We start from the raw sequence: 14,371 nt of genomic DNA, 5'->3' as shown, positions 1-14,371 counted from the left end.
AAAGTGGGTGAAAAAAACTTAATTTTGAGGTTTTTTTTTGGCAGCGTGTACATGAACATGCAGCCTAATGTCCATATTCAGCTCTCTATCGAAATGGCTGGTGATCACAAACAGAGCTAATAAAAAACATTTTCATTGACTCAAAATAGACGAAAATGACAAGAAATTAATGTCACTCTCAGCTTCGCTTGCAAACTGTGAGAACGAAATCCATGTCCAGTCAATGACATAAGCGGGACAGTAGTTTCAAAATTGTGTTCTTTCTTTCATTTGCCCTTTCAGTCGTTTGCAGTTTTCAGTGAAAATCCCATAGGATACAGTGTCGGTATTCAACCAAAGCTTCGAGAATCGAAAACGATAGAAAAAGGTTTCACAATGACTTTTACCTGTTGGTGCTCCAATTTGTAGTAGTTTTGGTTTCCAAAAAGGTTCTGGGATGTAATTACTTCGATTTGTCATATTTTAGTCACCCTTTATAGCCAAGCGTCACAGATTTTCAAAACATCGATGAAATAATGAGAATTGAAATTTTGCTGATGCTCCCTGCAGACGCTAGTTTGGTTTTGTCTTGTCATAGTGGAAAGAATGACGTTGACAATTATACTCTCTCATTTTTTCAATGAGAAACGAAAATGCTTCGTCTCTTCGTTTGTACTGGTGTCGCTCATTTACGAATGAGACAGTAAAATTTGTATAAAATGTTCAAAACGACGAATGTGACAATGAGAGATTCTCTTTGTTTACTTTCTCTTTCGGTACTCTTAGCACTTTTTGGATGAGAATTTGGCATGAGCTATTTTTGTGTTGCCTTGATTTCAAGGAGATCTGTAAAATTTACCGAAAAATAGTAAATGTTCACGATGTTCATTGGTTGGTAAACGACTGGACAATGCGAAATTCAAGCCCCAATGTGGTTCTTAGTCTCTTGTCCAGTAACTCCTAATACGAAATACGAGAAATACGACTCGGAATAATCGGCAAAGACCTACACAATGAACAAAGGACTATGATTGGAAGCTTTGTACATGGAACTGAAAATCGCTTGGCTTCCCAGGATACGACCGAATGCTGCATGATGAGCTTCAAACCCGCGGCTTCGATGTCGTAGCACTGCAGGAACTTTGTTGGACGGGACAGAAGGTGTGGAAAAGTGGGAATCGAGCGGCTACCTTCTACCAGAGCTGTGGCACAACCAACGTTCTAGAAACGGGATTCGTAGTGTTGGGCAAGATGCGCCAGCGCGTGATTGGGTGTCAGCCAATCAGTGATAGAATGTGCGTATTGAAGATCAAGGGCCGTTTCTTCAATTACAGCATCATCAACGTGCACTGCTTACATGAGACGAGACCCGATGACGAGAAGGAAGCATTCTACGCGCAGCTGGAACGAACCTACGACAGCTGTCCACGGCGGGATGTAAAACTCAGGCCCGTGATGGGGCTGGATAGCCTGCACGCGACAACAAACGACAACGGCCAACGATGCGTGAGCTTTGCAGCCTCTCGAGGAATGGTAGTCCGAAGCACCTTCTTCCTCCGCAAAGATATCCAGAAAGCTACCTGGAGATCACCTGATCAACATACGGAAAATCAAATCGACCACGTTCTCATTGACGGGTGATTCTTCTCCGACGTCATCAATGTCCGTACTTATCGCAGGGCCAAAATTGATTCTGACCACTACCTTGTCGCGGTTTGTATGCGCTCAAAACTATCGACGGTGCACAAAACTCGTCGCACAGGAACGCCGAACTCAACTCGAGCAGCTACGTAGCGTTCGTAATTCAGATGAATACGTGCAACAACTGGAGCAAGTGCTACCAACGGAAGAGCAGCTTGGCGTGGCGACTCTAGAAGACGGCTGGAGGAACATAAGGTCCGCCGTGAGTAGCACTGCTGCAACCGTTCTAGGTGCGAGGTTATCGAATCGAGGAAATGACTGGTTTGACGGCGAATGTCAGCCGTTGGTCGAAGAGAAGAATGCAGCAAGGGTGAGGATGCTGCAACTCCGCACGAGAGCGAACGAGGAACGATACAGACAGGCGCGGAACAGACAGAACACGGTTTTTCGGAGGAAAAAGTGCCACCAGGAAGACCAAGATCGCGAAGCAATGGAACAGCTGTACCGCGCAAATGACACACGGAAATTCTATGAGAAGGTGAACCGCTCACGTAGAGGCTACACGCCGAAATGTGCAGAGATATCAGTGGTAACCTTCTCACGAACGAACGATCGACAGGTGGAAGCAGTACTATGACGAGCATCTGAATGGCGAAGCACAAGATACAGAGAACGGCACAAGAATCAATCTGGGTGCACGCTCAGCCGACGAGAGATTCCCAGTACCTGATCCTTCGGAGATAAATGAGGAGATCGGTAAGCTGAGGAATAACAAAGCCGCAGGCAATGACAGGTTACCAAGTGAGCTGCTCAAACATCGAGGAGAGGCACTGGCTAGAGCGCTGCACTGGATGATTTCTAAGATTTGGGAGGAGGAGATTCTATCGCAGGAATGGATGGATGGAGTGGTATGTCTCGTTTACAAAAAAGGCGATAAGCTAGATTGTTGCAATTACCGCGCAATCACATTGCTCAACGCCGCCTACAAGGTACTCTCCCAAATCCTTTGCCGTCGTCTATCACCAATAGCTAAGGAATCCGTAGGGCCGCACCAAGCGGGATTTAATGGAGCCCGCGCCACTACGGATCACATATTCGCGATAAGACAAGTACTCCAGAAGTGTCGTGAATACAGCGTACCCACACATCACCCATTCTTTGACTTCAAAGCGGCATACGACACAATCGATCGAGAACAGCTATGGCAATGAATGCACGAATACGGTTTCCCGGATAAATTGACGCGATTGGTCAAAGCTACGATGGATAGAGTGATGTGCTACATCCGAGTATCTGGGATGCTCTCGAGTCCCTTCGAATTACGGAGAGGGCTACGGCAAGGTGATGGACACTATTGTATCTTGTTCAATATTGCCTTGGAAGGTGTGATTCGAAGAGCGAGGATCGACACGAGTGGCACGATCTTCCGAAAGTTCGTACAACTTTTTGGCTTCGCTGACCATGTTGATATTGTGACACGTAACCTTTGAGAAGATGACGTAAACCTACATCGGACTGAATGCTGAGGCTAGGCTTATCGGACTGGCCATAAATGCGTCGAAAACAAAATACATGAGAGGAAGAGGCTCTAGAGAAGAAACACTACGCCTCCCACTACGAATATTGATAGACGGTGACGACATCGAGGTGGTTGACGAGTTCGTGTATTTGGGCCGCCGATAATGACATCAGCAAAGTAATTCAGGCCGTATTTTGGCAGGGAATCTACTTTGGATTCAGAAAAACCCTTCGATAGAGAAAACTACGCCGCCGCACGAAATTGACCATCTACAAAACGCTCATTAGACCGGTTGTTCTCTATGGCCACGAGACCTGGACTATGCTGGCAGAGGACCAACTGATTCAGATACAAAAGAGTCTACCAGCACGAAGCTCTACTAGGAAGGGTGCATCCAAGTTCTATTATTCATGTTAGCACTGTGAAATGTGAAATTATGGTGAGATTTGGTTTGCCACCACTACAGTTGAGAGACACATCAATGATACCGTGACAGTAGATGGATTCCAATGAAAAGGGCGGACAGAAATCCGGGAAAAGTGACTTATGTTCACTAGTTCGTTCAGAAGAACTAGTTCTTTTGTACCATTCACTAAAGATTTGCCCAACACTAGTGCTGAGTGTCTTACATGACGATGCAAAACATTTCAAGGATTGTTCAAAGCCCAACTGGAATAAGACTGTTTGATCTTTCTCTATAGAAAGATAGTAGAATTTCTGGAGAAATCGAAACGTTTTGATCGGAGCTCCGGTGACCCTATACTATTCGACACAGCTCGACGAGATCGGAAAATATCTGTGTGAGTAGGTGCATATACTTTTCAAACGAATTTTCAACGCTCAATTTTCTCGGAGATGGTTGAACCGATTGAAAGATACTTTTGGATTATTGATTAGGTTCGAAGATCAAAAGGCTGTCATTTCTGGTTCCGAACATAGAATGGTATAAGTGACGTAACCGACCAACTGCACGTTTTTCATCGGCAGAAGTTTCTCGAAGATGAAATTGGGAATTTCGATAAACTTAGGCTTATTTAAAAGCTAACAATGTCAACCAAATTTGGAAGGGTTATGGCAAACATTTCCGATTCGAGAGATGTAATATTATATGTGTCGTAACCGACAAATACCAGTGTTTTTAATTGCAACCAAATTTCTCGGAGATGCAAGATTCAATTTCGAAAGACTTAGACTCGTTTGAAAGCTACTACTAGGTTATTTGATAAACACACAATACTAATGGCCGAGTATAGAATCTTTAAAAATGCTTCAATAAGACTATTTATTTGAAAAGAGAAAGGTATTATCACACCACTAGGTGGATGAGAAAGGGTTTGTTTTTCCTATTTTGAAGTGCAGTAGAAAACTTTCGTTTTGATAGCTCTATATACCGATAACAATAATTTGTATATAACCTAGAAACCGGAAGAACTTTTAATCAATGGGTGGGTGTCAAAAGCATGTTCCAGCTGAACAAAAGTACTGCTAATGCTAGTGAAGATTGTTTCGTAAGAAAACCAGACAACACATTCAAAATACGCAATAAAAACACCATAGTTTTAGTTCGAACTAATGCAGCACGTTAACTTACATCCCACTTCTTCTCGGTGATCTTCATCGCATCACTTTTGAGGTTATCGGCTCGATCGCTTACGTACACTTTCGGCGGTGAAAGTGATGGAAGTGGTCTTAGTTTGCTGGCTGCGTTCGACGAGGGGTTTGCATTTTTCTGCGATATCAGATTATTTTTGCGCATCCCTCGTTTCATCCAAAGGGTGTTGTAATGTTTCACGTATTTCGAGATTCGGTCGTCCATCTCATCGGTGCTCAGATCTTCGGGGTCGTGCTGTGGTGACGGAGCCGGCGTTTGCTTTGCTTCTCCCCGGGCGGACGGGTTCAGTTTGTTGTCGACAAACACTTCCCCGTTTCGAATGTTGACGGAAACTTTGGGTTCCGGAGTTTTCTTGTTCGGATGGAAGATGGAGTCCTTGTCGATGTTGAGAGAGTAGGGTTTTTTGTAATTGTTCCGAACGATAACCGGATTTAGAACGGCCAGGTCATGGTCGTTGTCGCTTTCGTGATACTGAATGTCAATGATTTTGTACGGATTTGGTGGCGAAACGGAAGTAGGTGGTAGAGGATTTTCAACATCCATCAAAGGTGACTCTTCGTCGTCGTCATCATCGTTCAGCAGTTCAATCGATCGAAGTAGTTTCTGACGTTGCCTTCTAAGTTCCAGTTGGGCTTCTTTTTGGATGCGTTTATTCTCCACAGCTTGCTGACAGATGGCGCAAATATTCTGCGACAGAGAACGTTTCAACACACGATCACATTTCACGCAGAGCTTTTCTATCCGCTTGTGGCAGTTGAGACAGTGTTCATCAATTTTACGGGTCATCTTGGGGGTTAACTTTTTCTGTGGAGGCTGCTGCTGTTGGTGATGATGGTGATGCTGATGATGCCGGCCACCGTGAGCTCGTGGAAGAAATGATCGATCAATATCGGCTCGGCAGTTCTTGCAGTACTGATACCGGTCGTAGCCCATGGATTCACTGGAAGAATCGTAATCCATTTCGGACGAAAGACTGGACGAGGTGAAACTCGATGGCTTTTCGTTCTGCGCCGAATTGCTGAAATAACGATAAACCTTTTCCTTAGCCGGTTTCTGCTGAGCCGCGTCCACGTAGGCTTCTTTCCCATTCTCGGACAGGGTTTTGCGATTCTCATCATGTGGATTGAACACTTTGTGATCGTTCTCCAGCTTTGAAAGTAGCTGCAACCGGCGGATGTGGTTCTGTTCGTTGGCCATACGAATCTGAGAAAAAATGATGCGTTTAAATATGAGTTAAAATGCATTCCCGTTCACCGTACCTTCTCGCTGCGTAATTTCTCCCGTTCCAGTTCTTCCTCGAGCTGCATAGTTTTCAACTGTTGTTCCAAGCGACTGGAAGAGTAGGTGTTAAAATATCGGTATTGTACTTTTAACATCGAAAGCTCACCTGGTTAGCATTTCCTCCTCCAGTTTCTCTTTCTCCCGTAACCGTTCGACTTCCTTCCGCTTTTCTTCGATTTGCTTGATCAGATCTTTCTGGTACTCCAACTTTCTTCGGCTTTCCTCCTATGGCGGGAAACGAAAAAGTTTTTAACAAAACAAACAAAATAACAAAATGCACATGCAACGAAAAACCGAACACAAAATAAACCAAGCGGAAAAGAGACAATCAAGTACTAAACAGTTTGACAGAAAGTACATCAAGCAGTAAAGTTCCCCGCTCGTTAGTTGGGATGAATTTCGTAGTAGCGAAAGAAGACTTGTTGGTTCGGTTAGTGCCGGTGGGGTTGTTAGTGATTGTAATGGACTTGGTGGGACCTACTTCCGCTAGCATCCTGTTCCGCCGGTCGATCGTGTCTGTATTGATAATGGTAGACAGATCAGTATGGTTCAAATCTTGCATTAACTTTTCTCGCGGGCTACCTTTGCGCATGTGCGAATTGCTGCCAGCCGGGTGTCCGTCGTTGGCCAACGTTTTCCTGATCGATGGTATCTGGTTCGGACTGAAGCTCGGCGGTGGACTGAGATAGTTTTTACTTCCGGAAGCACCAACCGGTTTGGAGTTGGAAGTGTTCGTTTCCTTGTCGTTTGTGGTTTGCACCGCTTGATGACCGTACTTCTCGATGTACTGCTGATGTTTGGACATCACTTGAGGTATCTGCAGAAATAGATGAGCTTGTAGTGACAAATTTCAGTAAATCCAAAAAAAAAACATGAAACGCTGTGCTCAAAAGAGGTAAACGATTGAAATAAATGGAACAAAACAACACATGCACTAACGATGGTTTCCAATCCTTTAAGCAGGACAGAATCTACAAAACCAAAGACTCAAAATTCGTGCAGTGTTTTTGAATGCACTCTCAAAGCTAAAACAGACGTAAAAGAAACAGAGATAGTTTACCACATTAGCAATGTGATTTACATTTTTCAGATATTCTTGATAGTCGGCTTGGCGGTTGCGGGAAAGCATCGATTTCTTCTCGTTTTCGTTTTTGTTGAAGCTGGGAAAGTACGAATAGAAGGTGTCCGAAACCCACTGTTCCATTTCATCCTGGGGAGAAAAATTGAAACAAAAAAATGAAATTAGAAAAAAAAGTTAGACATATAAAGGTTACATTTACTGTTACTTCAATTAAGTAACATTTTATGAATATTGGGTCGAGATGCGTGGTTATGCGTTGATGGCAGTTCAATTGGATCTGTAAATGCACTGCTAAGTCGGAGACGAAACGTGTGGAAATATACTACGATTACTATGTAACCAAAATAAAAAACCTTTGAAAAAGAATAAATAAGTGGGACATATTTCCAATTATTATCCTAGACTTTAAATCGCAGAGCATGTTGCAAATGTGGAGGCGATATACATGCAATCTAAGAGGTGCTAAAGCACATCAGTGTTGAGCCGCAGATACATCCATCAGGTCAGACCCGTATCAAGGATTTAATTTCGGGAGGAGCCAGTTGACTTCACCAGTTCCGGAAGCACAGGAAAAAGCGGTCAAAAACATCGAAATCACACTGATTTCTCAGATGTTGCTTGGCCTATTCCAGTATGAAACTATTGTTATGTAACACTTCTCTAAATGTGTCCACCTTGTTGATTACATGTTCGAAAAAATCAAATCTAATTGCACGTATTGTGATTAGTGTGTATTGATCGAAAAGTCGATCAATACACAATATAAAAACATCAATAAACAGAGGCAGGTCCTCTTTCAGTAATAAACTTTCAACCAGTGTGTTTCGCTAGTGAGAACGATCCGAAATAGCCAGTAGGGAAAGTGATATAAAATAATATTTTACAACTATGTTCAAATGAAAGGTGTTATTATTCCATACGACATTTAATTTATTTGAGACTCAACTTCTAGGTCCGTAGATACAGAGTGATGTGTGTTCGTCATTAGAAGTAACAATACACAGTGGTCCGAAACGGGAAATTAGCGTGACAAAAATATTTTCACAATTAAATATTAGTTTTTTGTAGTTGGTGTCTTCACAAAAGTTGTTTGTAATCAAATGGCGCTCCTTTTGATGAAAAATGTTACTAGGGTGGTCCTCATTTAGATTGAAATCTAAAATCTAACTTTCGTAATTGAACTCAGAAATGATTTTGTTGTACAATAAAGTTGTAGGAAATTTTATTTTGAGCAACTTTGCTGAGAAAAGCACCTCTCTAGCTTTTCATTTGATTGACTTTTTTGTGAAACGTTATACGGAAAAGTTGTCTTCAGAAGAGTTGTTGTACTAAACATTGCGCATAATTTTGTTCCACCAAGATTTTTCATATGAGCTACCAGTAAAAAGTTATGATTATTTTTACATCAAAAACTAATCAAGCTTCAAATATCAATATTCATTAGATGCCAGATCGATAAAAATGTATCCTATGCGGTTCCTGAAAGGTCATAATATAAGTAAAAACTTAAGAGAAAATTGGGAGGGTGTTATTTTTTTAACTTATTTAAATTAGTTTTAAAAATACCTTCAAAAAACTCAAAAACATTGCATAACTCTTAAACGCCTTAACGTATCAACATTTTTCATTCAGCAAAATAGTATAGTATCAGTATCAAATTAGTTTTACAAATGTTCCATACATTCTTCATTCGAGAAATGAGGCATACAAAAACTACAGCCGAAAATAGATTTTTTTGTAAGTCAAAGCACTTCCTGAAACCCAACAAAATCATTAGTTTGTTGAAATTAGTAGAATGTATTTATTCGAACCAAAACTCATTGTGCGTCGTTTTCCGGTTTTTACGGTACACAAGTGGATGAAAAAGAAGGGCCAGTGTCACAGGCGTCGCGGCACGATGTGGATAAAAATATTTGCATTTTACCAACTTGCACCAACTTGTTGAAATGGTTGTCGAGATTATGAAAATTTCTGTTCATAGGTTTATCATGGCCAACTAGTTCGAAATAACCATATTACACAGTATCTCTAATCCTCAGCTGCTCAAAATCAATTGAAGTAGTTATTTTGGTAATAAAGTTATTTTGGTAATAAATTAATTAAATTAAATATTTTCGGCTGTAGTTTTTGTGTGTCTCATTTCTCGAAAGGGCAATGTATGGAACACTTGTAGAACTAATTTGATACTATTATTTTGCTGAAGGAAGTATGTTGATACGTTAAGGCGTTTAAGAGTTATGCAAAGTTTTTGAGTTTTTTGAAGATATTTTTAGAACTAATTTAAATAAGTTAAAAAATAACACTCTCCCAATTTTCTCTTAAATATTTACTTATATTATGATCATTCAAGAACCGCATAGGATACATTTTTATCGATCTGGCATCTAATGAATATTGATATTTGAAGCTTGACTAGTTTTTGATGAAAAAACAATCATAACTTTTTACTGGTATCTCATATGAAAAAGCTTGGTTGAACAAAATTGTGCGTAATGATTAGTACAACAACTCTTCTAAAGACAACTTTTCCGTAGAACATTTCACATTTTTTTTTTCTCAGCAAAGTTGCTCAAAATAAAATTTCCTACAACTTTATTGTACAACAAAATCATTTTTGAGTTCAATTAAGAAAGCTCGATTTCAGATTTCAATCTAAAGGGGGGCCACCCTAGTAACATTTTTCATCAAAAGGAGCGCCATCTGATTACAAACAACTTTTGTGAAGACACCAACTACAAGAAACTAATATTTAATAGTGAAAATATTTTTGTCACGCTAATTTCCCGTTTCGGACCATAGTGCAATGCAACAAAAATAGAAAAATCCACTAGGTTCAAAACTGTTTCAATTTCAAGGTCTTGTTAGCTGATTATAAAACACACTTGGCTTCATCGGTTTCAGGTTTTCGGTTCCGAAGTAGTGACCTGAGATGACTAGGCCAATTTTCACGCATGATCAGTCACGTACCCAGAGGGAGGGCCCGAGGGGCCCTGGCCCCTCCCGAAATCAAAAACATATAATTATTTAGAATATCTCAGACATGTGTTACAGAAATAACAAGACAGTAAACGTAATGAAATGTAATACAATTTCAGTTCCAGTGAAAAATTTAAAGTGTATGTTAAAAACAGCCGTAAAAGGTACATCGAGAATTAGGTACATAAACAATCTTCAGTAATGGGCCCCTCCCGAAATGAAATCTTGGGTACGGGCCTGCGCATGATAGAATGGATCCAAATGAAAGCTTCCATCCGAATCCGGCTTCTGGTTCCAGAAATGCAGAATTTTCAGTACCTAATATCTCAAACTGTTACTCAATTTGTAGGTCATGGCAAAGTTGATGACCATACCAACTTACTTTGGCTATACTGGTTTCGACTTCAGGTTCCGGAAGTAGTGGTCTAAAATTCCTACAGTAGTTCGAGGAAGCCAAATCAGATGAAGGTGCTTTTTTCCGACCCATTGAGCCTCCTTTAAGGCACTCGTGCCGCTTGAAAGCAGCCGTGCCGACTTCAGTCCATTGTTGGGTAATCGTTCTTTTCTCTTGTGTATAACAATGGACCCAGCCAAACATGTATTCGAAATGCGCTTGCGTTCGTCTTTTTAGTTTTAAATCAGCATGTGCGGGATCCAACGGCAGGATATCTATTTATCTGCAGAACCTTTCCAGTCATCCAGTACAATTTTATGTATTATGATTATTATTATCGTTTTTTGCCCCGGTTTCAACCTCCATTTTATGTAAAAAGTGATGTTTAGACCATCACGATACTTTAAAAACCACTATCTCACGGTGTAATCTGCAGGATCAATAGCCCTATAGAATTCATCAAACTTTTTTTTGTTTCCATTTTTGATTCCGCCCCCTTTAAGTGCGTGCCTGCATCATCACATTACAACAGTATCTTTCGAAGGAGGAAAGAAGACTTATCGACCTTCAGATTCGTTTCGAGTGACATTCGCTGGATCTGTCTTGCCTAGCTATGTCCACATCATTAGAGTTCGCCTTCCTGTTCGGCTTTTCATAGCAAATGCTATGAGCTGCACGAACTGCAAAAAATTCGGCCACACAGCTACTTACTGTACATAGTAATAGTTTTGAAGTTTTCGATCTTCCTATTTCAAACAACAACTAAACATCGCTTCTAGTCAATACCGCCGTTACAATATGTTCCTATAACGGCGCTATATAAGGAGTGCAGCGTGTTTTGCGGTGACATGTTTGTTTAAATGTCAATAACAGCTGCGCAATCGATTCAATGATGAGTCGAATTGATCCGGAAACGCGAAAGAAAATTCTGAACACTTGGTGCTCAGAAAGTGGTGTAACGTACAACGAAATTGCAAAACGGGTGAAAGTGCACCACAGCAGTGTCAAAAATACTATCGAGAAGTTCGGTAAGACCCTTTCCATGAAGGATTTGCCCCGATCCGGTAGGAAAACGGGTCCTAGCCAGCCCGGCCGGGACTTAAAAGTGGTTGAGTACATCAGGAAAAACCCATCGGCGTCGACGCGGAATTTGGCCAAGCAGTTCAACACCAGCATCGGGATGATTCAACGGATCAAAGTTCGGAACTCCTTGAAAACGTACCAGAAACAGAAGGTGCCGAAAAAGTCCCTGGTACAGCAAGTTCAGGCCAAAACAACAGCGCGAAAACTGTATAACCGGATTGTACAGAAGAAAGACGGATGCATCCTGATCGACGACGAAAGCTACGCCAAGAAAGACTCTCGAGCGCTGCCTGGACCGCAATATTATACGAAATCGGTATACCAGGACCTGGACGACGCTGACACCACGGTGACGATGGAAAAGTTTGGGTAGAAGGTGTTGGTCTGGCAAGCAATTTGTACCTGTGGTTTGCGGTCGTCGATTTTCTTCACGAAGGGCACAATTAACGCCAAGGTGTACGAGGAATATTGTTTGAAGAAGAGAATGCTGCCACATAAGGATCCATGGCAGAAAGCATAAGGCTCCTCCTCTCTTCTGGCTGGATTTAGCTTCAGCCCACTCCGCCAACTCCGTTCTACAGTGGTTGTCAAAAAATAATGTACAATTCGTGGAAAAGGACATCAACCCACCGAAGTGGCCGGACCTTGGCCAATTGAAAGGTATTGGGCAATTGTCAAGCGGCACTTTCGGAAGGAAGGTACAACGTCCCAAAACATGCAAGAGTTAAAAAAAACTGGACACCTGCCACCAGGGAAGTCACAAAGTAACTGTGCAGAATTTAATGAAGAAAGTCCAAAGTGTGAGCGTTTCACAGAAACTAGGTGGTGTTCTTCAATATAATCAGTGAAATGCAAAAAATGTAATTTTTCTACAATATATCGAAAACTGATGTCAAAATATGATCTTTTCGCTTTTTTATTAAATAATCAATGTTGCTAACTACTTTTCGATACACTCCTTAAGACGTACTGGACTCGAAACCCTGAACTTTTTTGGTCTTTTGTGAATTCAAAAAGAAGAGAGACTGGTCTTCCGCACTCGATGTTTTTTTTTTGGAAATCAAACAGCCACGAGAAGGAAAAGTGTGATTTTTTTGAGCATCACATCAAGAATGCATTTCATGATAATTCTGCAACACAGATTCAAATAGACGAGTTAATAACTTCCATATTCCTCTCATAAGCTCATAACTGAACAAATAGTTGAGACAGCAATGCGAAACTTAATGCTCTCGTTCGCTGCTGGTCCTTGTGGTATTCCTTCATCTGTGTTGAAACGTTGCGCAAAAGCACTCAGGTATCCAATACCGTAATTGTTTAACCTTTCAACTCTACAAAGCGAGTTTCCTTCACGATGGAAGTTCTATATGCTTCCGGTTCACCATAAAGGCGATAAACGTGACATTTCCAACTATCGCGGTATTACGTCTTTGTGTGCATGTTCGAAGCTGTTCGAAATTATCGTGAACGATATGCTAGTAGCAGAACCTACATAGATAACGAACAGCACGGATTTTACCCGTAACGTTCGGATGCATCGAATCTTATGACATTCACCTCAAAATGTATGCAGACCATGGACTCTGGATGGCAAATTGCTACAGCGTATATGGATCTTAAAGCGGTATTTGATCGAGTAGATCACAAAATACTTCTGTCGAAGCTTCAACTACTGGGTGTCACAACGATGAGTGTGGAGTGGTTTAGATCGTATCTGACAAGCCGTTCTGTACGCGTTAAAATCGGTTCTTCAACATCAGAAGTTTTTTTTTCGAATTTTTCTGGAGTTCCGCAAGGCAGCAATCTTGGTCCGTTGCTGTTTTCGATTTTCATGAACGATGTATCACTGTAGGCGATGCAAAATTCCTGAAGGTTATCAAGCGTCTCGCGGATTGTCTTGAACTACAACATATGATACAAAAGTTCGTAGATTGGTGTGCAAAAAAATTGTTTGTACCTGAGTATCGAGAAATGCTGCGTCATATCTTTCTACCGGAAAACTGATCCTATCTTGTATGGCTATGAAATCTCAGAAAGGTCCATGGCACGAGTGGAATGTATTAAAGACCTTGGTGTCACGCTAGATCGTGAAATTACTTTTAGATTGCACTATGACGATATGTTGGTCAAAGCAAACCGTCAACTTGGTTTCATCGTCAACATGGTTACGAATACCGCTGCCGTTTTTTGAACCTCGAGCCATTGGAGGTACGACGCATAACTGCTCAACCAACTTTCGTTGCCAAACTACTTTTGGGCGACATTGATAGTCCAACGTTACTCATGCGCCTAAACCTGCGGTTCAACGAGTTCTCTCAACTATTCGCTTTTAATGTGTCGTCAACCGTGTTTCATAAACATTTACTTAACAATTGCCACGTAGTGATTAGCGATAGATAGGTTTAGATTTTAATTTTTAATTGTTTGTTCGCACACAGGAGGAACAGTTAGGGGCAAGGCAAAGTGCCGCTCAAACCGTGCTGGTCTGCAGTTCCCAGTTGGCGGCAGAATCCATCGTTTGCCTCGGAAGGGGAACCACGCCGAGCGTGTCGGTGCTGGTGTATCGGTCTGTCTGGCGGCAGTGATGGAGTACTTGGCTGCCGAAGTGTTGGAATTAGCCGGTAACGCTGCCCGTGACAACAAGAAAACGAAAATCATTCCTCGCCATCTGCAGCTGGCCATCCGTAACGACGAGGAGTTGAATAAAAGCCCCGTCCTTTTCAGGACGACCACATCACTGTGATAAAGATTTAAGATTGCTTTAGGTTTAGCCAGTTCTGATACGCCTGGAATGTAGAATGCGCA

The 14,371-nt window shown here is 41.6% G+C and overlaps 1 protein-coding gene across 7 annotated transcripts in view; it reads right to left on the bottom strand.

Annotated features, from left to right (window-relative positions):
- LOC131435377 (basic-leucine zipper transcription factor A) overlaps window positions 1–14,371 on the bottom strand; it is a 57,537-nt gene that overhangs the window by 3,047 nt on the left and 40,119 nt on the right. For 3 of the 7 annotated variants that reach the window (XM_058603194.1, XM_058603191.1, XM_058603198.1), the window contains exons 2-6: window positions 7,093–7,242; window positions 6,391–6,849; window positions 6,139–6,257; window positions 6,011–6,083; window positions 4,731–5,954 (exon numbers count right to left, since the gene is read on the bottom strand). In XM_058603194.1, coding sequence (XP_058459177.1) covers window positions 4,731–5,954; window positions 6,011–6,083; window positions 6,139–6,257; window positions 6,391–6,849; window positions 7,093–7,242 — 2,025 coding nt within the window. The remainder of the gene's footprint in view (window positions 1–4,730; window positions 5,955–6,010; window positions 6,084–6,138; window positions 6,258–6,390; window positions 6,850–7,092; window positions 7,243–14,371) is intronic. The other 4 variants (XM_058603193.1, XM_058603196.1, XM_058603192.1 and 1 more) reach the window with 4 other exon arrangements.

Source organism: Malaya genurostris, chromosome 3, assembly GCF_030247185.1.
Source record: "Malaya genurostris strain Urasoe2022 chromosome 3, Malgen_1.1, whole genome shotgun sequence".
In the NCBI taxonomy this organism is placed as follows: Eukaryota; Metazoa; Arthropoda; class Insecta; order Diptera; family Culicidae; genus Malaya; species Malaya genurostris.
This window is presented reverse-complemented; position numbering and strand designations above follow the sequence as displayed.